We start from the raw sequence: 17,301 nt of genomic DNA, 5'->3' as shown, positions 1-17,301 counted from the left end.
CTGCCTGGGTTAGAGCTCCTGGGAAGCCTGCTTCCTCTGGGTTCTGTGAGATTGCCAGGATCTGCTCAGTGCTCGGGCTCAGACCAGAAGGCTGGTGTGCACCTTGGGAGTACTTGGGAGGCAGAGACAGGAAGATCTCAGTGAGTTCCAAGGGACCTTAGTCTGCATATCAGGTCTCAGGCCAGCTAAGGCTGCATAGTGAAACTCTGTTTCAAAAAACAAATAAACAAACATGAAAACCAATAAATAAGTAAATAAATAAAATGAATCAAACCAAAAGTCTGCATCAGGAGAAATTATTTTAAGAATATAGGCAATATCTTTAAAACAGTTTTTTATTCCTGTATATCACTGTTATTTATGCTTGCAACATTAATCAAAACTTAAATGGAAAACCCCTTATAGTCTCACCATTAGCACAAACTCTTTGTTGTTCTGTCAACTTTTCTAAGTACAGATTCATTTAGTATCTTAAGATGTTTTATAAAGGCATTTGCTTTGTCTCTAGGTGTAAAACAAAGGTGTATCCAGATAACCTTCCTACAACAAGTGTGGTGATTGTTTTCCACAATGAGGCATGGAGCACACTTCTGCGAACAGTCCATAGTGTCATTAATCGCTCGCCAAGACACATGATAGAGGAGATTGTTCTTGTAGATGATGCCAGTGAAAGAGGTAAATTCTACACTTTAATGCCAGTGGTATATCAGACCTTTGATCCATCACTAACAGCTTGCAAACTATTGCTATAACTTTACCTAATAATTGTACGTAAACTTTCAATTTATCTGAAAATTCTTGCCATTTAAACTCATTCACATAAGTATATACCATTGTGAATTATAAAAGTATTATTTAAGTGTTTAATTGTGCTGTATCTTAATCTTACTGGGAAAAAGAAATAATGCTTTAAAATGTGATGTTGATGTTTAACAGGAAAAAAAAAAAAAAAACCACACAATTTTGTTAGAAATTTCTCTGTGGAAAGCTGCAATTCTGATCATGAGGTGAGAAATTTAGTTCTGAGTGGCAGGAAGAACTTTTGACAGCAAAATGGAGTTCAGACTAGAGTTCTCTGGACTCTTCTGAGGCTTCCTGTTTCCTTCCTTTCTAAATTTCAGGATTGATCTGCATAAAATAATTAAGCATGATTAAAATGTGGTGTGTAATCTGACTTTGTTCTCAACATATATCTGTCACATCTCTTGCTTAGATACCCTTCTGAGAATATCAGGATTTTTCATAGATTTAGAATATTTTAATCTGTTTCATGAGACACTCTTAGGAAAAGACATACTAATGAAAAGTAACTTGAACCACCAATATTGACTCTGAACCCTGGGAGATTTCATGTTGTAAATGCTGTAGAAACAGTAGACCTTGTTAAATCAGAAACCCAGTATTTCCCAATTGCTTTATTTTTTTTCCCACAGCCCATCTGTTTAGCACTCAGTGGTGTCATGTGCTGTGTCAGTATTTGTTTACATGGGAAGAACTACAGGAAATAGATTCTTACTGCTCTTCATTCCTTCTATGTGATTTTAATTATGTGTTTGTGTATTGACTTGCATATGAGTGCAGGTGTCCAGAAGAGGGCATCAGATCCTCTGGAGCTATAGTACAGGCAGTTCTGAGCCTCCCAATGTGGGTTTTAGAAAATGGATCCTCTAGAAGAGCAGCAAGTGGTCTTAACCCCTGAACTGTTTCTGCAGCCTTTCATAGCTTTCCTAATGAATATTAAGCTTCCTAGCCCATCATTTTCACCTCTTTGGACATATACTCTTTCCTAACTGTGCCTATACTATGTGTATTTAAAATTAGTTATATTTAAACATATCATAAATTAGTTATTGGGAATACTTTATGTTTTAGTAATAGCTTAAATCTTACTATTTTGCCAGCTTATACAAGTGCAAGTGAAAAATATGAGTTTTCTTTTCTTTCTTTTTTTCTCTCTTTCTTTCTTTTCTTTTCTTTTCTTTTCTTTTCTTTTCTTTTATTTATATGAGTATACTGCAGCTATCTTCAGTCACACCAGAAGAGGGCATCAGACCCCATTACAGATGGTTGTGAGCCACCATATGGTTGCTGGGAATTGAACTCATAACCTTTGGAAGAGCAGTCAGTACCCTTAACCGCTGAGCTATCTCTCCAGCCCAAAATAGGAGTTTTCAAGTGTCGTCATCTTACCTCCTTAATCTAATCAAATAAATAATTTGTAAGCATGGATAATATTTAAGTTGCAGTATATAATTAAATGTCAAACTGAATGAGAGCTATTATTAATTAAATAGACCACACTGTAGGCACAATTTTTTTTTTTTTGCAACCTACTTTTAATAAGGGTTCAACCTTTCTTCTAGCCCATCACCGCACAAAGGTAGTGGATGAGAAAAGTTTTTAGGATATGGGGGAATTGGACCTGTTCAGCAGGAGTTCTTTGGGGGCAAGCTTGATCTTCTTGGGTAGCAGTTCAGTCCTGTAGCAAACACCAAATATGACTTAGCTGCCACTGAACCACATCCCCAGATGAGAACTGACTTTTAAGAGTTGTACCTCAACCTCACATGCCTGCTGTGGCGTCTGTGTGTCTGCACTCACATCCACATCCCATGTATATATACAATAGTAATAGTAATAACAATTATAATAAAGTCATAAATGAAACTTTTTTAAAATGTCAAAATAAAAGAACTGTTGATAATAGATATAAACCATACGTTGATAGTTTTCAGTTAGGAGCCGGTTCTTTGAAAAAATTAATTTAAGGACTAGTGTATACAGTATACCTTGCATAATGACAGTGATAGTTCTGAGAAATTAATTGTTAGAGAATTTTTGTCATTTAAAAATCACAGTATAGTTAACACAAATTAAAATGGCTTTGTCACTAAACAATACCATGCATGCTCTCTATGATGAACTGGAATGGCATTCTGCAGCATCTGACTGTATAGACATTAATCTTTCCAGTGACTCGTGCTTTGTTTATTTATTTGTGCAGAGATATTTTCCCCCCGAAAAGGAAACAAATTAAGTTTCTTTTTCTGTCCTCACCCTTGAAAGTTTTCTTATTCTATGAGAGTCCAAGAAGGCTGTGTAGAGTAGGATGTTTTTGTAGGCTGTGTTGCAGTAGAAATGTGGATGTACCCACAACTCTGAAGTGACATAAACTCACACATAGCAGTTGTCTCTCCCCTTTCCTAATGTGGGCCTTTCTTAACATTCTGATGTGTATGGAAACTCCTGTGGACAAATACCTACTTTGATGTTGAACCAAGGCTCTTTGTTACCAGGTGGGTTTCTTGAGTACTACCCTAGGTTCTAATTAGGGTCTGGGTCACCTTCATCTTCCTGCCTAGAAAGTCTTGAGAATCCTTTTTCCTGTTTCTAGCATCTGGAAGCCACCCGTTACTGCATTCTGCAATTAAGATTGTATGCAGGTTACCATCCAGAGTTACCAAAATGTAGTTTTATTTGGCATCATGGTTTAGATGATAATTTTGGGTTTCAGTAACCAGAGCAAACTTTATTTTCATGTAACTCTGTGTGCCTGCTTTTTCCTATTCTAGAGACACAATATTTCTCACTTGTACTCTAATATAGACCAACCAATCCTGTCTGTCTGTATTAGTGTTTACCTTTCCTGTCTGTTCTCCACACCACATGTAGAATAAGTTTGTAAGAGCAAACATGCAGGGCTTAGCAGTTAAGAGCAGTAGCTGTTCTTCCAGAAGACCTGGGTTCTATTTCTTACACCCACATGATAGCTTGCAACCATCTATAATTCTAGCCCCAGGGGATCCAATACCCTCTTCTGACGTCCTTGGACATGAGGAACACATGTGGTGAAGAGACTTAAATGCAGGCAAAATACTCATGCACATAAAATAAAAGTCAGTAAAATTTAAAAGGTAAAAATATAATGGGTGCAGTTCTCCCAGATATGTGTGACTGTCTCCAACTCTAGTCATATTTGAGCCATTCACGGCTACCAAGTCCCATGCTCCTGGTTTGTCCATAGCTTCCTTTGAATTTATTCAGTGGGTCACTCTCTTAGCTGCCTAGGCTCTTCCCCTGTGTTCCCATGCCCAGAACACCATTCTCTAGGAAATGTTCTTCACCATCTTTCCAACCTGGTTACCTTTGAATCACCCTCAGTGCTCAGATAATTATTTCTAGAAGCTTCTTTTGACCTTCCGAGACCTGTCCTGTCACAGATTGCCACCCCACACCCGCAAACACACCTGGGAACACAGTTCTCACCAGAGTTTCAAAACATAGTATCTGTGGACTCTATAGATAGACTCTTCTGTTCGGGCTGCTGCACACCATTATTTGACCCAAAGCTTATTTGTCCTGGCTATACTGTTTTTTTGTTTTTTTTTTTTTAGTGTTCTAGCTAAATATTTCTCAGATGTTATTGGGAATAGCATACTTTCCTTTGTTTGTTTGTTTGTTTGTTTGTTTGTTTGTTTTTGGTTTTTTGTAACATGTAGCTTTGTTTTAAATCTGCTTGGTACATGGTCAATACTGGTTTTGCAGTTTTTAGTGTACTGAGATAGAAATTTCCAAGTATGGCACTCTGCCTGTATAACAGATTGTAAGGTAAAGAACAGATTGTAAGGTAAAGTGAAGTATTTGGTAGAACTCTGTATGAACAATGAATTTTCAGATGGAAATGAAAGCTTTCTGTATACATTTTTGTGGAATGAAAAATCACAATCCTTAGTGGCTCCATAGGACTCTTTGCTAAAAGAAGAGGGGAAGGAGCCAGAAAAGGATCTAAGAGCTGTGTAGGAACTCTTCTGTAGAGCTTTCAGTGCCCCAAATGGCATGTGTTACGTTTCCCCCAAATTGCCTGTTTATGATGGCATTAGTAAGGGGCAAGGAATTTGTAGCCAGCAAAGTGACAGTGACTCCATTGTGGCTGGGTTTTTTTTTTTGTTTTTTGTTTTTTTTAGTTTAGTTTGTGTAATTATTTGTTTTGGGACAGACACACACACAAACATACACACATACACACACACACACACACACACACACGAATACACATACAGCCTACATGCTAAGGTATACAGGTAGATGTGAGTCTGTTCTCTCTTTCTACCCCGTGTCCCAAGAATCAAACTGAGGTTATCAGGCTTGGTGACAAGCACCTTTACCCAATTTTGCCATCTCAGCAGCCTCATTATAACTAGTTTTTACCTTGTTGTAAGAATTAGAAATGTGTATTTCTAGTTTAATCTTAGAGCACTTTTTGTGAGTGCTTAGAATACTGCCAATGGAAACACAAAAATATGAGGTAAATCTACCTTTTCTCAAAAACTTTTTGAAGTCAGAAATTATAAACAATTAAAGTACTGTAAAATATTAGTGTGTACTAATGTACAAGACAAGTTTCAGCAGTACCAGCAAGTGACAAGACTGACAGCTTCATACTGTGTGGCAGGGAGGCCTAGGGTCCATTTACAGGACAGCAGAAGGCAGAATATCTGAGGAGGAGGGGCTTCTACTCACCAGTTACCTTCCAAGAACTCAATTCTTAGAAAATTATGTATGAACTTAAGATACACATTTCTTAGTGTCAGTTGTGTAAAAGTCACAAAGATGTCAGAAATGCCAAGGGAATTTGTTATAGTGCTACAGAATCATGCATTAAAAACTTGTTGTTGATAGACAAGATAGTATTAATAACTTTCAGAGATGTAGGACTTTAGGATTAGATTGCCTTGGTTTTTAAGGCTTATTTTAAAAACTATTTTGGAAAAACCTTTTGGGAGACATTGTTTATTACAAAATCAGCTTTGATCGATTTAAGATATTAGAGCATGCCCAATGAGCATGCCTAAAATCACCACAGGTGATTCTGTTCAGGTTTAGACTTGTAGACTAAATGCTAATCCATATTTGTACTGATTAAGTGTTCCACATTTCCTGTAATCCCTTTCATTATATTCTATTTGCTTGTTGTGTTCATTGTTAGTTTTGTTTGCTTCTTGAGATAGAGACCTGCTAAAAAGCTCAGGCCAGTCTGGCCTCAAACTTAAGATCCTTATTCCTCTGCCCCATCTCCGAAGTTCCAGGAGTACAGGTATCCCCACTATGCCTGGCCAGTACTTGTATGGTGCTCTGGTCAGTGTTAAATGATGGGTTTGAAGTTAGGCAAGCCTGGGCCATAACAGACGTCACCTTGATCAAATTTATTTACTATTCTGAGCTAGATATTCATTTCTAAAGTATGTGTAACAACACAACAGTACAGATAATTGTGAAGATTAAACAAGTTTAACATTATGCAGAAGAGTCGCAAACCTACTTATTGCCAACACAAAAATTGTTTTTCTCAGATTGGCATTGTTCACACCATTTTACTCAGAATCTGGTTATATTCTTCTGACTTTATAACTTAGTTCATGAAATCATAGTACTATTTTTGAAACATTATTTTTAGCACAAATACTAGGAAATAAGTTAATCAGAAAAAGATTAGTAATCTGGTACCACCCTGTCCTTATGGAGGGTTTCAGATTTCTGGTGATTTTACTAGTGTCTTCCCAGACTGAATCATTTTGCTTCCATTTGTCCTTTCTACCTGATCTAATGGGGAACACTTTGGATCCCTGCTTTCAGAATTTAACTAACCTCTTAATTACACACCATGATTTCTGTGAAATGAGGTTGAGTTTTACAACACTTCTATCATGGAGTCAGTTGTGCTAACTAATATCTGTGGGCATACTAAGGTCTGGGACCCTGTTATGCCTAGGTAAATTATACATATCTAATAACTCACATTAGTTAGAAAGACATGGTCCCAACACCATCAATAGTTTGTAATTCATACTTGTCTGACAAGGGTCTTTCTTTACCTTTCAGTTCCTGTCTGCCATTTCTCTTAGGAGATTTTTACTTTCTGCCTCCTGCTAAGTCTATAGTCAGAAACTATGGTGATCAGTGAGACACATTTTTGTCTTAGAAGAAATCTCACAATTTTAAAAACTAATAGTTGTGGCATACAGTATTTCTTTTCTCTGTTCTCTAGATTGAATATTCTTTTTTCTTTTATGTGCATACATACATGTGTGTGTTTGTGTGAGTGGGGGGTGGGGGTTGGCATTTTAATTTTTGAGACAGAAACTTAAAACTCCTGTGTAGCAGGAGTCATGCGGTTGCCGAGGAGCAGGCAGAGGGAGGTCGCAAGCTCTCAGTTTGGGTGGCCTGGGAAGGGAGCCCCGTGGTAGAGGTGACCAGAGCTGAGCATTTCAGATCTGCTTAGTAAACCGGTGTATAACCCACCATGTTGGCTGCAAGGCTTGTGTGTCTCTGGACACTGCCTTCCAGGGTTTTCCAACCTACTTTTATCACCAAGACCTCTCCACTTGTGAAGAATTCCATCACAAAGAACCAATGGCTCTTAACACCCAGCAGGGAATATGCTACCAAGACAAGAATTAGGACCTACCATGGGAAAACTGGCCAAGAACTGAAAGAGGCAGCCTTGGAACCATCAATGGAAAAAATCTTTAAAATTGATCAGATGGGAAGGTGGTTTGTTGTTGGAGCAGCAGCTGTTGGTCTTGGATCGCTGTGCTACTATGGCTTGGGAATGTCTAATGAGATTGGAGCTATCGAAAAGGCCTCAGTATGTGAAGGATAGAATTCATTCTACTTACATGTACTTAGTAGGAAGTGTTGGTTTAACAGCTTTGTCTGCCTCATGCTCTCATGAACTTTATGATGACAGGCTCTTGGGTGACAATTGGTGCAATCTTTGCCGCCATGATCGGAGCTGGAATGCTAGTACAGGCAATATCATATGAGCAGAGCCCAGGCCCAAAGCATCTGGCTTGGATGCTGCATTCTGGTGTGATGGGTGCAGTCCTGGCTCCTCTGATGCTCTTAGGAGGGCCTCTTCTCCTGAGAGCCGCGTGGTACACTGCAGGTATTGTGGGAGGCCTCTCTACTGTGGCCATGTGCGCACCTAGTGAGAAGTTTCTGAACATGGGAGCACCCCTGGAAGTGAGCCTGGGTCTTGTCTTTGTGTCTTCACTGGGGTCTGTGTTTCTTCCCCCTACCTTCATGGCTGGTGCCACTCTGTACTCAGTGGCAATGTATGGTGGATTAGTTCTTTTCAGCATGTTCCTTCTGTATGATACTCAGAAAGTAATCAAACATGCAGAAATAACACCCATGTATGGAGCTCAGAAGTATGATCCCATCAACTCGATGTTGACAGTCTACATGGATACATTAAACATATTTATGTGAGTTGCAACTATGCTAGCAACTGGAAGCAACAGAAAGAAATGAAGTGACTACTTGTGTCTCTGCTCACTGATGTCTTGCTTGTGTAATAGGAGCAGATAGTCATTACAGTTTGCACCATCAGAATTCCTTGATTTAGAAGATAACCGGTTACTATGTTTAAAATGTTCTGTAATGTGACCCTTCAGGCCAGCCTTTTCTTATAGAGAATAAATGCAATAGATGTCTTCCAAATAAGCACATACATTTTCATCTGTCATGCTGTCATACTTTAAAAATGCTTCAATAAATGTGTGAACAAAGATTTGTTAGAAGATTTCAAGTGTTGTTTTATTTATTGGAGAAGTAAAATTTAGCACATTTGTGTGTCTTAACTTTGTGGGAGGCTGCATAATATTGAAGTGACATCATGAGTGATAAGTTTTCATATAGAGATCAGAGATAAAAATCACAGTCATTTGAATGCTTAGGACAACACTGATTGGTGAGCCAACAAAAGACATCAGAGATGTGGAACAAGGGACCACCGTATGTGGTATTAACGAAGACACAAGTGTTTCTTCTGTGCTGTTAATGACCTCAGGTTGACTACTCAGTGTCAGGAAGATCCAGAGTGTTAACCACACAGAGAATCACTGCTGGAATTGTGTGTATTTACTGTGAAGTCTTTTACAACAAGCTGGTTGGTGGTGGTGCATGTGTCTTTAATCCCAGCATTTTTAAGGCAGAGGCAAGCAGATCTGGAAATTCAAGGCAAGCCTGGTATACAAAGTGAGTTCCAGGACAGCCAAGGGACTGTCTCTAAAACAAACAAACATCAACAACAAAAAACTTACCAGCTATGCTCAGTTTAATATACTCCACAGCTCAACATTCATTTGCTTTCAAATATATGGTATATTTGTAGTTGGCCAGGGTTTGTTTTTTTGTTTGTGTTTTGGTTTCTGGGTATTTTCTCAGTGTCTAATTGAAAGCATGCTTTTCTCATCACAGCTCTGACAGCTGTCAGAAAGCCTCTGGCTTATGCTAAGATTAGGATTGGTTTCTCTTAAGATTTTGATACAGATCATTGTTTGCAGCAAGGGGCTCTTCATTGAAGTCTGTATGTGTATTTGCAGAATGACTATTTTTAAGAAGTATTTATTACAGTAATCCATAAATAACTTTTGATCACTTTAAAGTACACTGAATACTTATTTCTGAAATAAAAGTTTCAGCCAAAACAAAACAAAACAAAAACAAAAAAAAACTCCTGTGTAGCTTACACTGGCCTTAAACCCAAAATCCTGCTGCTCCCGAATTCCAGATATTGGGATTACAAGTGTGCACTGCCATGCCTGGCTCAGCCTCTTTGCTTGTGTTACAGAGTTTTAGCATGACTAGGAAGAGAATTGTGAAGCCTGATAGATGACACGTGGTGCTGTGCCTGTCCTGGTAGATGACACGTGGTGCTGTGCCTGTCCTGGTAGATGACACGTGGTGCTGTGCCTGTCCTGGTAGATGACACGTGGTGCTGTGCCTGTCCTGGTAGATGATGCGTGGTGCTGTGCCTGTCCTGGTAGATGACACGTGGTGCTGTGCCTGTCCTGGTAGATGATGCGTGGTGATGTGCCTGTCCTGGTAGATGATGCGTGGTGCTGTGCCTGTCCTGGTAGATGATGCACGGTGCTGTGCCTGTCCTGGTAGATGACACGTGGTGATGTGCCTGTCCTGGTAGATGATGCGTGGTGCTGTGCCTGTCCTGATAGATGACACGTGGTGCTGTGCCTGTCCTGGTAGATGACACGTGGTGCTGTGCCTGTCCTGGTAGATGATGCGTGGTGCTGTGCCTGTCCTGGTAGATGACACGTGGTGCTGTGCCTGTCCTGGTAGATGATGCGTGGTGATGTGCCTGTCCTGGTAGATGATGCGTGGTGCTGTGCCTGTCCTGGTAGATGATGCACGGTGCTGTGCCTGTCCTGGTAGATGACACGTGGTGATGTGCCTGTCCTGGTAGATGATGCGTGGTGCTGTGCCTGTCCTGATAGATGACACGTGGTGCTGTGCCTGTCCTGATAGATGACACGTGTTGCTGTGCCTGTCCTGGTAGATGACGTGTGGTGCTGTGCCTGTCCTGGTAGATGACGTGTGGTGCTGTGCCTGTCCTGGTAGATGACGTGTGGTAATGTGCCTGTCCTGGTAGATGACGTGTGGTGCTGTGCCTGTCCTGGTAGATGACACGTGGTGCTGTGCCTGTCCTGGTAGATGATGCACGGTGCTGTGCCTGTCCTGGTAGATGACACGTGGTGCTGTGCCTGTCCTGGTAGATGATGCACGGTGCTGTGCCTGTCCTGGTAGATGACACGTGGTGCTGTGCCTGTCCTGGTAGATGACATGTGGTGCTGTACCTGTCCTGATAGATGTCATGTGTGGTGATGTGCCTGTCCTGATGATGCGTGGTGCTGTGCCTGTCCTGGTAGATGACACGTGGTGATGTGCCTGTCCTGGGCGATACGTGAGCCATAGACAGTATCTTCGTGCTCGGGTGGCAAGACAGAGGCAGCTAGTTCATGAAGTTAGGTTTTTTTTAGGAAGTGGTGTTGATGGGACAAGGAGCCTCACCTAGTGCTCTGTCAGTATGTATATGTTGAAGGAATGCTGCAAATCAAAATTGCCTTATATTTGGGTAATGCCAGTTCATGTAATTCATTTGTTTTCTTATATTTTCAGACTTTTTGAAAAGACCTCTAGAGAGTTATGTGAAAAAACTTAAAGTGCCAGTTCATGTAATTCGAATGGAACAACGTTCTGGGTTGATCAGAGCTAGATTAAAAGGAGCTGCTGTGTCCAAAGGCCAAGTGATCACCTTCTTAGATGCTCACTGTGAGTGTACAGCAGGGTGGCTGGAGCCTCTGTTGGCCCGGATCAAACATGACAGGTAATTTTCTGGATTTGTGAATTCCATCTTAGTACTTTTATCTTAAAATTTGTGGAACATTGCAAATTTTTGTTTTTAAATAAGCACAAAAATATCATCCTTTCAAATTGCCTTTAAAATGCCTCTTAAGAGTGCTCCAAACAATGCTGACAAGGCCACCTTCTTAAAGTCTGGCAGTTAACACATTTGAAAACTGTCCTAATGGAGATGAATTAGGTACCATGTTGTTGAATAATCTGTGCTCTGTTGACCAAATAGGTCCAGAACAAGTAGACAGTGAACTTAGGGAAAGTTTGCCTATCACTGCTTTCAAAGGAGACTACTGGGGCAGGCAGATTATCTCATCTTTGTTGACATCTTCACAGGGACTATAGCTCTCATCTTGTAGCACAAGGCTGAAGAGAGGCACATTGTACCGTGTACTGCTCAGTCGTGTATGGAATGCCTCTGTAATGCTATTAATATAGAGTGAGCATTGCTGCAGTTGTGTCTGTGGCTGTCAGCTTTCGTGGTACACACATTGCAAAGAATTATCTGATTCTATCTTGGTTTCTAAGGATCAGGAAAGAAGTAACGTCAGTCTGCTTGACCTGTATTAGTTGAATTTCTGTTAGCTGTGGCAAGTTTAGATTTATAGAGTAGACTTTTCTTAACCCAGTGGAGAATAGAGAGGTTAAGGCCACTCATTTATTCTGTTTGTTAACAAATGGTGGCATACAGCTATCTGTTCTCAGAGACACAAAACAAACCAGCATTGGATCAGAGGATACCCAACCGTTTAAGAAAAACACCACTGCCATGAAGAATCAAAAGAATAGAATCTCTCTCTAAATATTTTTTTATAAGTAAAAGGTGGTTTGTTTAAGGAAATACTTACATAAAGATGACCAACTTTAGAAACATGGACCTACTCTGAGAAGGCAGTATGTGATGCCTAGGAGAAAGTTGACTAAAACAACAAAAATCATTTATAGTTGTGGCTGTGTAGTAGACTATATATATCCCAAGTAGTTTCCAGTGGACAAAGTGCTGGATAAATACAGAAACATTTTTTTAATGTACTACTGAGTTGTCATAAAGGGAAAATGTATGCATCACAAAGTGAGAACAAACAAGCTGTTTATTCACTCAGAGCAGCTGTTATTTGTGGCTTCTGTAATGAATTCTGGGTACTGTTTCTCCCTTGATAAATAGACAAGTTGAGAGTAACAGGAGCAAAGCCTAGGCCCAACTCATGGTGAGGCATGCTATGATCTTATAGCAAATACCCAAGTAAAGCTGAGGTGCGGAAATCTGTACCCAGTGAGAGTGAGAACTGGACCGCAAACATGAGAGGAAACCTCGCTGTTTCACCTTTGGTGTGGAAGAGGGTGACTGCTTCCACGATGTTCAAGCAGGATATAGAAAAAGTAGGAAAATGGACTATTTTTATGTGACTACAATAGTTTTAATTTTTTACAAAAATGAAGACATGCTTTGGTTTTCAAATAATGCATGTGTCTGTGTGTCTCTGTCTGTGTGTCTGTGTGTCTGTAAGGCCAGAGGACAACTTGCAGGCATTGCTTTTCTCCTTCCACCATGAGTGCAGTAATCAGACTCGGACTGATATGTTTGGAAGCAGGCACTTGTAACAGTTGGGCTATCTTGCTGCCTCAAAGACATATAATGAGAAAAGAGACATGGTGCTCATGGAGAGATCAAGAGACAGTGTTTGGAGTTGGTTTTCTCTTTCTACGTGGAGATCCTAAGATTGAACATCAGTGATCAAACTCGTTTACCCGCTGAGCTATTTACAATCTCATAGTAAAGATTTCTTTAAATGCCAATAAAATGTGATATGATATCATATTCTATAAACTATATCTACTAAAGGCTATATTTGGGACATTTTTTTTCTTCGAAAGAGCTCTTGTCATTTGTGATTGTGTTTAGTTTTAAAAACAAGCCAACTGGAAAATTTATGAATGTATGATCACAGTCTGTAACAGAGAAATATAAACCAGAAGGAAAAAAGTTCCCTCTAGTAATTAAAATAATAATTTTTATATGGCACACACCTTTAGTCTCATAACTCGGGAGACAGAGGCAAGAGAATCTCTGAGTTTGAGTCTAGCCTAGTCTACATAGTAAGTTCTGGACTACCAGGACTACATAGAGAGACCTTGTCTCAAAAAAAAAAAAAACCAAACAAGCAAACAAAATTATATATATATATATATATATATATCCTGAGCTATTGTTTTTTAAAAACAATTGAATTAAAAGTATAAGAAATCAACTTCAAAGTTAATAGCATTATGGTAAAGCTATAGGGAGAAATATGTATATAACTATATTAACATGACTAGAAAACAGTAATGAATGTTGCCATTAACTAAGTAACATCAATGCTGAACATTTTTCCTGAAAGTAGAGTATCTACTCACTTCCCCACTAACAAAAAACTGAAGAATAGAAATGATAAGAGTTGTTTATAAAGAAAAATTTTGCCTAAAAAGGATTGTATATCACTAAAAATTAATTTTTGAAATAGTTTATAATATTTTCCATGTGGCAGATAGTAAAGAGTGTGTGTAAAAGAAGAAATGCAAAAAGTCCGAAGGTTCTCAGTCAACAAATGATTTTTGATGCTGGCTTGGTATAGCATGAATAAACTTTACCATTGTTTAGTTGTATAGCTGTTACAGTAAGTAGGAACAGTTGAAGATTTTAAACTTGCTTTTGTGACCTCAGGAGAACAGTGGTGTGTCCTATCATCGATGTGATCAGCGATGACACTTTCGAGTACATGGCGGGCTCTGACATGACCTATGGTGGATTCAACTGGAAGCTCAATTTTCGTTGGTATCCTGTTCCCCAACGAGAAATGGACAGAAGGAAAGGTGACCGGACTCTTCCTGTCAGGTAACTTGTCAGACATTTTCTTTATAGTATATTGCAGAGTTGTGACACTTTATCATGGGTTAAAGGTGTTCTTTGAGAAACAAAGCAATTGTATGCTTTGTAGGCAGTCAAGAATCGTATTTCACAAGAAAGATTTTTTTCCCCTCCAGTTAACAAAGTTACAGTTTTTTCATTCTGTAAACTCCTAGTACACATGATAAATGATGATAACATACATATTCTTTATTTTCTGTATGAAAACATTACAGATTTCTAAGTTTAGTCTGTATTTAAATCAAGCTACTCCTCAATCAGTTGTGTCCTTATGTTAAATACTAGCTCAGAGTTGTGTCTTGTGCTGTAACATTTTACTAGCATGTACTGTCTGAGTGGTACTTACTGACGTTAAAGCTTAGAAAAGCTTGGTCTTTACAATGCTAAATGGAGATAATGAGAAATACATTTAAGGAGTCTAAGAAAGTCCGTCAGTACTGAGGATCAAGAAAGATGCTAAACATAACTAGAATTAACAGGGTATAACAGAATTTCCATTAATGCGTATTTTTTTATTACTATACTTAATCACATGTGGCTTTATTCAGGAAGGCATAAAAAGTATGCTGGGTAAGGACATGACCTGTGACTTAACTACATAGACAGACACCCTAGTATTTATTCCAGGTGCATCCACCTGCAGCTTCTGTAGTAATAGAATACCACTTTCTCCTATTCTGAGTTTCTCTGGACTGTTCTCCCTTAAATTCAAATGTAATTCTGGAGAAGTAAAAGAGATTTTTTTTTTTTTTTCACTCATATTCTTTTCCAGCCTGAGTTCTTACCAGACAAGGAAGCTCTTAGTGCAATTCAGTGTTAAATCAAGGACTCTTAGATATTTGAAAACTGTGTAAATTACAGCTTCCACTGTAGAGACAATGCTGCTGCCCTACAGGGGCCTGGAATAGTGTGTGTGTGTCAGTGACTTCTGAACTTAGGAGCCTCATCTCTGGAGCCAAGAGCTTTCATTTCCTCCTGCTGGAGTCACATTTTTCCCTTCACATTCATCCTTCATGGAAATCAATGGTTAACTGAAACCACTGATACCAATTCATTTAAATCCTCCTTCATTATCATTCCTCTGTGTAATTCTACCTGCTTCTACCTCCATGCCACCGTGTACACACCTGGACTTGTCTTTTGCAGTAGACATGCCGTAGGTAGTCAGCGCGGGTGGTCAGAATGGCAGTCGCTTTAGAAGGAGAATGGTGATGTTGCTCTGCACTGCATCCTCTCCTTTCCTTTAAGATTTTTGTAAATCTAGGAAAGGGTCTCTTGGTTTTCATCCTGTTTGAACCTGCCATTTTTGCAGTATTTGCCACCCTTTAGAACTTGTCTTTTTAACCCTAACCCAAGTCTAGTTGAATAAAATAGCTACCTTTTTACTTGCTAAGATTTTGGAGTCAAGTATTTGGTCAAATGGAGATTATGAGAAATATATTCAGTTTAAGGACTGTGAGATAGACAGTCCATCACTACTAAGGATCAAGAAAGATGTTTAGGACAGGAAACATACTTAGGGCTTAAACAGAGCATGGGCAGGTACAGATCATGTCTGACACAGAAAGCCCCATGGGCATAAACATTGCTGAAGAGGATAAGAGTAAGTAAGCATTGTTCTGTAGTTATAAGTAACTGTAGAAGTATAGTACTTTTATAAAAACACTGATTATAAATTTTAAATTATTAAAATTAATGGCATAGTATTATGATTGAATTTCAGAACACCTACAATGGCCGGAGGCCTTTTTTCAATAGACAGAGATTACTTTCAGGAAATTGGAACATATGATGCTGGAATGGATATTTGGGGAGGAGAAAACCTAGAAATTTCCTTTAGGGTAAGTTCCCTTTGACACAAAATAAAATCTTCTTAACCACAAATATGTATTCATTATTTTTGTTGTTTATATAAGAATTAAAATTTAGTAAGTTTAATCTGACTCCAGAACCTTCAGCCTATAAAAAGTTTGATGATATTATGGAAATTTTGTTAAAACCAATTTCAGCAAGTAATCCAGTTATTTTTAATAATCTAGCTGTTAAACCTATGCATAATCCTTCAGTTCTCAATTTCTGTCATTTTAAGGAAGTAATTCAGGCATCAGCAACTAAATAGAAACAATTTGTAATTTAAACAGGCTGTTTTGATGTGTAACTGTAAAAACAATTTTATTGTATTATGTACTTCTTATCTACTTGAAAATTGTTCTCTGATCAAATCTGGCTACCTTATTGGCTTTATATTGTTCAATAAAAGGGGACAACAGTTACGGAGATGGTTCAGTCAGTAAAGTGCTTGCCATATACACAAGGAGATCTGAGTTTGATTCCTAGCTCCTACCTTAAACCGAGCAGGACATAGATGTGCTGAGATGCTCAGTGGGTAGCGTCTTTCTGCAGTCTGAGTCAGCATGGGAGAAGGACAGAACTGGCTCCTACAGGTTGTTTCCTGATATGTGCATACCAGATAAAGTAATTGCTTCATTTTTCTTAAAGGCTGGGCATGACAATCAATACATGCTGTAATCCTAGTTCCCTAGTGCTGTGGACATGGAGACAGTGGAATCCATAGCTAAATCAGTGAACTCCAGTTTCAATGAGAGATCCTGTCCCAAAAAAATAAGATAGAGAGTGATTTATAAAGATAGTGTTAACCTCTGACTATCACTCACACACACACACACACACACCACAAAAAAGAAGAAGAGTGTAAAGCATTCTGGAATTATTCCTCAGTCAGTTCACCCAGTTGACCTTTCATTTCGTATTCATTACTACGAGCATGTTAGATGGTAATGTATGCTGTTAATAGCTTCTAACAGCGTGTTACAGTAGAGACAAAACTGAGTGTGCTGTAGGTGGAAGCAGGAAGCTCTTGCTCCCAAAGACTCTGCCTGCTTGTAAAGGAGAGGCTTGGCAGCTTCTGGGACTTCCCATCTAGCTCCAGTACTAACTAACAGTGTAATTCTGGGAAAACCTGAGGGTAGACAGGCTGAATAGTTAACAAAGGCAACATTTTTTCAAAATGTGAGTTTTAATTGCAAATGTGATATTTTTCTTTATGGTACAAAAATATATTTTGAAACAATTTCATTGAATCAAGAATATAAGTCAGTTCTTGGTTTTCTGTTTGTTCCGTATGTTCATTCATTGAACAAATGGAGTAGGATGTATGC

General features: G+C 38.9%; 1 protein-coding gene and 1 pseudogene across 4 annotated transcripts in view; both read left to right on the top strand.

Annotated features, from left to right (window-relative positions):
• Galnt1 (polypeptide N-acetylgalactosaminyltransferase 1) overlaps positions 1-17,301 on the top strand; it is a 91,410-nt gene that overhangs the window by 56,755 nt on the left and 17,354 nt on the right. For all 4 annotated transcript variants that reach the window (XM_076912894.1, XM_034517838.2, XM_076912896.1 and 1 more), the window contains 4 exons: positions 509-675; positions 10,978-11,185; positions 13,919-14,089; positions 15,846-15,963. In XM_076912894.1, the coding sequence (XP_076769009.1) occupies positions 509-675; positions 10,978-11,185; positions 13,919-14,089; positions 15,846-15,963 (664 nt within the window). The remainder of the gene's footprint in view (positions 1-508; positions 676-10,977; positions 11,186-13,918; positions 14,090-15,845; positions 15,964-17,301) is intronic.
• LOC117719670 (growth hormone-inducible transmembrane protein pseudogene) lies at positions 6,236-8,694 on the top strand (annotated as a pseudogene).

Source organism: Arvicanthis niloticus, chromosome 14 (assembly GCF_011762505.2).
Source record: "Arvicanthis niloticus isolate mArvNil1 chromosome 14, mArvNil1.pat.X, whole genome shotgun sequence".
In the NCBI taxonomy this organism is placed as follows: Eukaryota; Metazoa; Chordata; class Mammalia; order Rodentia; family Muridae; genus Arvicanthis; species Arvicanthis niloticus.
Note: the sequence above shows the minus strand (reverse complement) of the source record. Positions and strands in the feature narration are given on the sequence as shown.